The 7,281-nt window shown below is 43.0% G+C and overlaps 1 protein-coding gene across 3 annotated transcripts in view; it reads left to right on the plus strand.

The window, feature by feature from the left end:
* The first annotated feature begins 1,246 nt into the window (after positions 1-1,246).
* Positions 1,247-7,281, plus strand: part of col5a1 (procollagen, type V, alpha 1) — a 72,128-nt gene continuing 66,093 nt past the window's right edge. For 2 of the 3 annotated variants that reach the window (XM_060050480.1, XM_060050481.1), the window contains exon 1: positions 1,247-1,675. In XM_060050480.1, coding sequence (XP_059906463.1) covers positions 1,576-1,675 — 100 coding nt within the window. In that variant the 5' untranslated portion in view covers positions 1,247-1,575. The remainder of the gene's footprint in view (positions 1,676-7,281) is intronic. The other variant, XM_060050479.1, reaches the window with a different exon arrangement.

The following is a 7,281-nucleotide window of genomic DNA, read 5'->3' on the forward strand; positions in this document are numbered from 1 at the left end:
GCTACACATGCAGGGACGTCTGCTGTCGTTCACGTAATGCTCACTGATGGATTCATGCTTGGCATCAATTGCTTTGGCACAGGAGAAACAATAAGCTTTGCCAGTTCTATCTGTCATTTTATAGCAGATGAACTCATCGAAAGGATGCAGGCGCTAGGATCTAGGAGCAAGGAGTTGGGGGCTAGGACCTAGAGGCGTGGTACATGATAGGTGAAACATTTCTAAGGCGTTAGAACATGACGGTTTTTCCTTCGATGATGACAGACACCAGTCAACCCCTCCCCGTGCATTTATCCTTTTCACCTTTGCCATATTATTCCTCTCCTCTCCTAGACATAACACTGGACTCTTCCCTTCCCACAACCTGAACCACAAGAAAAGGGTGTTGTTTTTTGCCAGGGTAAACTCTGGCAACCGAATGAGCGAAACACAGAAGGGGGGGGGGGGGGGCATTATAACAAACTCCAGCCTGTGTCCGAGCCACGCCAGGGGGAGGAAACAGGTTCATCCTCCCCCTCTGAGAGTTGGTTCCTTTTACCTGTTTTAATAAAAAAAACAATGTTTCATTGTTACGTTGCCATATCTTTTAATATCCGCTATCGCTTTTTAGCGTATTTGTAGATAGGACTGCCAGTTATCCAACGTCCAAAGTTGTAGAACACAGATAACACACACAAACACACACGCACACACGCACACACACGCACACACACACACACACACACACACACACACACACACACACACACACACACACACACACACACACACACACACACACACACACACACACACACACACACACACATCCCAAGTCACCAAGAGTTCCTGAAGGTACTAAATCCATCATCAATCAATTAATTATTTAGTACTTTTTTTTAATTTATTTTTTACAATTTTCATCAAGGCTCTGTTATAAGGATATGTTCAATCTTGTATATGTTTAATAGCATGCTTTATTATTGATAAATTAAGTGTTAGTCTCAAGGCAACATATGACTAGAACTGTTGTAGGCTACATTCTGCTCATTTGCTTCACTGTGCGTTTTATTTTCCCGCTCTGGAGTGTTTAAAGCTATGGATACCGGATCAGCGCTCCTAACAGGCGCTGCAAACCTTTTCCCAAACTCTTCATCCCTCCCACGGCCAATAACAGCGCAGGCTCAATTAGACCCACCCCTATGATTTGCTCATCCCCCCTGTCCGCGGAGTGAGTGACAGCCGGAGGAGAGAGGGGGCGGCCAGGGCCAGAGAAATTTCTTTTTTTTCCACTTCTAGGGGGCTGACGATTGAAAGAGTTACACTTGTGTGCAGGAGCTCTGCATTGCAGGATAGCTCGGAGGAGCGGCAGAGAGGGGAACAGTGCAGAGAGAGGGTCACCGGTCCCGTCAGCCAGAAGGACCCGCATCAGAACAACTTATGGCTTCTTGAGAAATAACGATTATCCCCTCCTTCTCTCTTTCTCTTGGGACTTTTGGCTTCTAGTTCTCTCCTGATCGTAAGCGCTGAACAAAGTATCAGTTGTGTGTCAGTCGAAAAAGTTGAATCCACTTGCCGTGAACGTCACTGGCGGTCATGGATTCCCGAATAAGATGGAAAGTAAAACGGCGGATAAGGGACGCTCAGATCACTCTAGCGGCCATTCTCCTGTTCGTCACGTCGCCGGCCAGCTCAGGTAAGACGCCCTCGCACGGTCCTCAAGACTAGACGCAAAGCCCGGAGCGTGTCGGGCGGAGATGTGGTAAACTTTTGAAAGTTTATCAAACTGACTGAAAAGTTGTATTTTGCTGATTGCCCATCCTCCTCCACAGTGAGTTGGCCAAATACCTCGAATAGTTTCGTAAATAGCGCATCTCAATTCCCATTGGTTAAGCATTGCCAAACAGCCTTACTCGTTTGCAGTGACGACTTATTATATCTTTAATAATGTTCCATTTGACTTTTATCTCCAGTGATGGTTAAGTCTCCCCATCTTCGATCTATTCGAATGGAAAAGGGATGCGCCCTGCGAGTGTGCATTGAGTTCCAGACTAGATGGCTTAAATCACTTCAATGAATGCATGACATCACCTCGACCATATTCCTGCAGCACATCTGTCCAATGATAAACCAAAGCCATTTTCTTTAGCTTTTTAAAGACAGTGCTGGTCTTGGCTTCTACATTGAATAATCCGACTGCAATTCATGGTAAAGTCGCCCACTCTTTCCGTCGAAGTTCACTGAGTTTATTTTCTCTCTTGATGGCAATTAGAAGCACATCCCGAGAGGGCGTGGTCCCATTCCGCTACCTGGACCGATGATGGTTCGGGTCCATATAGATATAATGCTTAGCTATTGCAAATCTATAAGTATATAGATAGATAGATAAATACATGGATTGTTAGATAATTTGATTGTCTAGATAGATAGATAGATGGATAGATAGGTCTCGACAGACAGATCTAAAGTGTAAATTCAATGCATGGGCCTTTTGAAGGACCCAAAGTTGGGTGTTGTCACGGTAGACACTGAGCGTTGTTTGTGACCGTTTTGTCTACTCTCCTCTATGTGTGTATTATTAGTCTTCCATCTGCCTGGCAGAGTAGGTGGTCTCCCATAGTGTAGCCTACCATGAAGCCCTGTCACAGGCCTTCAAGGTTAACAGATGGCCTTCCCTGGTCCACATACCTCAGCAGTCCGCGAGAAGGTTCCTCACACAGGGTGTAGGCTGGGTCTGCCATAATGGAAGAGAAGCGCACAAACACCACCACTCAGATCTGTATCTGGTGTTTGATGTGCTTTAGACATGTGTGGTGAATTGAGTTATTTGATGTTCAACGGCTTTGCGGTCATGTTTATAATTAGGCATTTAGGCAACGCTTGCAAAAAATCCCCACTCGAAGCCATTGGTGATAGGGCGACATCCGTACTTATAAAACTACATTTGGGCTGAACCAATCGGGAGGGAACTACATCTGGGCCGCTGCCAGGTTTCTCATCATGTCTCCTTACTAATGGAGAGGAGCGAAAGTGTGATAGGGAGTGCCTCCAGCGAGATCGTCGCTTCCTCGGCACTTGACACCTCAAACATGAGTAACCTTGATGAGCTGAGCGGTAGCAACATGCTAACTGCACTTTCGCATGTCATTTGTTGAGCTTTTCATTCAAAATTGTCAAATGTTGAAAAGATAAAAGAACATTTAATTATTTTTTGAGATAACACTAGCTGTAACATTGATAATCCGGAGTTAACTGCTTGTGAAAGCCCCTGCCCCAATAGGAATGAGATAGTTAATGATTTTGGGGTAATTAGAGCAGCCTTAACTTACCATTAAGGGTTCATTGTGACCAGAACCAGACGAGCTGCTTCGGCCCCGGGGCCCCTCAGTATGTGGCTTGCAGGAGCCTGCCCTCATATGCATCTTAACTCATGTATATGTTGATTTTGGGGCCCTTGAAGCAGCTGACGCCAATATTTCAAGCAATTTGATTTGTTCAAAATGTTATTGTTTTTTGTAGACATCAATTTTTGGGGGAATCCAGTGAATGTTAACATTGCAAAATTAAAAAGATAAGAAGAGTTATTTGTTCTTGACGATAATGCTTAAAGACAAACCTGTTGTTTACTATCTATGTCCCAAAATGCTAATTCAATAGAAACATCTAATAGACAGCAGCATTTATCAAAGCTGTATGTGGGAAACAAATTATGTAGTACTAAACAACAGAGTAGGCAACCACTTTTCCTTCGGTTCCCATAAATGATGGTAACCCTGCTTCCAAACCCACAAAGTGAAAGACACAGATAAGAAGAATGTCAAGGATGGTGGGCGGGGCGGAGGGTCAGGGGTCGAGGGTCATGACTTCCAGATTGCCATCACTGTCAGGTTTACAGTTTCACCGCCTTAAGACAGATATTTTTGCAGTAGAGTAGGCGTCACTTCTTTTGGACAAACTAAGTGCACTGTTTTTTGACAAATTTTGACATTCACCGAAGTTCTTCAATGGATTTTGTACAAGTACATTGTGTTTATCTGGCTTGAAGATCATTCTATCAAAGACTTGGTTAAAGTGCATTACTACGAAATAAGGCTTTGTGGTTTTGCTTTTGTAAATAGTGTAGGCCTAAGGGTGGCGTTTTACAATGAAGATTAAAAACAAATTATATCTTCTTAATTTGACTATAAAGGTTAAAAATAACTTATATTGTAACATTTTTATGATATGATAAATAGAGCAATTTGCACAGTGCTTCACCGTATAGTTTTCTTTTGCCCTTTTGTGTTTTTTTTCCCAATGCATAAGACAATAGTTGAAAACAGATTTTCTCTTAAGGAAACATTCAAACTCTCCGACCCCAATGTGTGAAGGCACTATATTTATTGTAGACATTGAAATAACATTCTCGGAATACCTTCAGCGGAATGAAAACACTAGTTGATTTTAGCCGAAATCATTGATTGCAAAAATAGTGCTTTTAAGATTTCATCGGAACTGTAGATAAAGTAGAGAATTTTTTGAAACGCTATATATATTTAACGTGACTTTATCGCAGGAGAACAAAAAAGCTGCTGTTTAAATGTTGCTGGTTAACATCTGGAAGTCATAAGGGCCGTTCAAGCCTTCCAAAAGGCAAGGAGAATGAAGTTCCAGATGGCCTTTTTCAAGTCCCATGGTGGAGCAGGAAACTGTTCAAAATGTTAGCATTCAAAAGAAGTACAATGGAAAGAAGGCTGAAGAGTCATCTTTTACAAGGGGATATTACCTTTTTCTACTGGAGGTCAACTTTAAAGTTGACCTCCAGGACAATAAAAATATTTGTGTTGTTCTGAGTCAGCTTTAAACCTGAGGTAAAAGATGAGTATAAGGTCAAACAAACCTTGTCCACCGTTGCATCCCATGGCTATTCTGTTTGAAAAAGTTTAAAAGGCTTTCAGGATACACGTCAAAATACATCACCATCTACAAAATTGTCTTATCACAGCACATATGAACGCTCTTGACATGACAGACCGTGCACCTCAGACGGATGAGGAATGCAAAAAACAATTCCCAACCAATATAAAACTACAATTCCTGGAGCTGATCCTACCGTCCGTCTCCAGAGGGTCAGGCATGCAGCCAGAGCTTTCATAACTCTTAAAATAATGAGTAACATTCCTAAGTTGTGTTCGACTCAATCAGAGAAATGGGGTGAAAACATAGCTGTTTGTGTGTGCGTGTGCACGTGTGTATGTGTGTGTGTGTGTCTATCGCCACGGTGCCAGGGCAGGAATTTGATCTAGCTGGACCGTGGAGAAAGCTAGTGACCCTGCCATTGTAGATGCCACATGAGCCTGTAAATACAGCCATTGTGGGAAGGATTGTGAAGCAACGTTAATGCCTGATATTAAGATGGAAGATACAAAAAAAACAGGGAAGCTCTTTGACCTTGCCAAACAAAAGACCTCTATGACGTACCTATGAACTGGACGTTAATATTTCCCGGACAGATCTAAATCTCCCAAATGATTCGCAATGTTCTTACAATCCCCATCTCAGTAAATGGCCGAGGCACAGTGGACTTTACAGGCTCTGAATGAAGGGCGGGTTCAATTCCATGCTGGTCCTGTACTCGTGAAACAAGTACAACTGTAATAGAATCATCATCAGCCCTTTTTTCTGTGGGGATACTCTACATATTCGAACATCTTTCCATTGTTCACCAGCAGACAGAACGAATGATGCAAACAATTTCACCATTAATTTGTCACAGCCTGCGGTGCTCGCTGCACAGCCAGTCAGAATGCAGCTCTGGTTAAGTCCGAGAGACTGAGTATTCGTTTTGGCCCTGTAACAGTACTGTTCTCTGTTAAGGGGTATTATAATCATTGAGCATGGAAAGAAGTGTATGAGTCATCCTTTCCAACCCAAATCCCCCCCTACCCCAGCTCCAACGCCGCCGTGGTCCGGGCTCCAGAATTACTGAGGCTAAGCACTATTTTCCGCCAGTTTGGGGGGGAAATGAGAATGATTCACTTCTTGTCACTCCTCAAAACCCTCGCTTCTGAACCAACCGTCCTATTTTTACGTTATTGGTTGATGAAAAACCAAATAGTGGAAGAATTGGAATGGAAATATCTCATAAAAAAAACGAGATGGCGAGACATTGCATGTGTTTCTTCAGGAGTGGGGGAAACGGTCCGTTCTCTTTATTAGTGGAGGTTTTCCCCGAAAGAATAATGTGCTGAGTGGAAAACTGGATGAAATGGAGCGGGGAATCTAGCAAAAACAATGCAAGTTCTAGTCTTTGTCTTTTGAAGAACAGACTTCCTTGTCAGGCCAAGCCCCAGGGAAATGTTTGAGTTGATCTCTATGTGGCTATCATAATGAAACAAGAGCGATTTATAAATATTGTGTACAGACATATGATGAGTAACACAGGAACAACTTTTACTTTGCTTCGGGCTACAAGTTGAATGAAGAGAATGTGATTGATAGCGCATACATTCTCATCGTCACCTTCAAGATTCTCTCCTCCTTTGGGGATTATATTGGGAACAGTTCTTATTTAATGAGAAATTTAAGAGGCTCATTTAGGTAGGCATTAAGAATAGGAAACCCTATTCTTCATGCCTAGGTTCGAAACCCTAGGTTCGTCTGTCTGTCTTCTGGCTAGTATAAGACGAGATGATGATGATGATTATGTGTGAAGCTATTTTAACCTGATCTGCTGAGGAACAAAATCTACCTCTTGTGTGTGAGGGAGAGACAGAGAGAGAGAGATAGAGAGAGAGAGAGAGAGAGAGAGAGAGAGAAAGAGAAAGAGAGAGAGAGAGAAAGAAAGAGAGAGAGAGAGAGAGAGAGAGAGAGAGAGAGAGAGAGAGAGAGAGAGAGAGAGAGAGAGAGAGAGAGAGAGAGAGAGAGAGAGAGAGAGAGAGAGAGAAAGTTGAGCAAATGGGTATCATCAACGACAATAAAAAAAAGGATAGCAAACAATACTGATGAAATATTGAATGCAGATACCATGGAACAAACATCACGATGCACAGATAGGGAAAGGCACATTAAGTCGTCCTTCCTTAAAAGAGCCACAAACACATTGAGAGCAGAGCAGCGTCTGGACACAGACGAGGACACCAGACTCAGTTTTTCCATCTTAGTCTCGAACACCACAGCTTGATTTATCTGGTGGTCTCTGTCTCTGAGGTCCAGTCCGCAGCCACTGGTGAAGTAAACCATCTGGTACGCCCCCCCCCCCCCCTCCCCTCCCCTTTCCTTCTTGTTAAAGCAACACAAGTTCAGATCGAGTCCTTTTCCCAA

Source organism: Gadus macrocephalus, chromosome 4 (genome assembly GCF_031168955.1).
Source record: "Gadus macrocephalus chromosome 4, ASM3116895v1".
Lineage (NCBI taxonomy): Eukaryota > Metazoa > Chordata > Actinopteri > Gadiformes > Gadidae > Gadus > Gadus macrocephalus.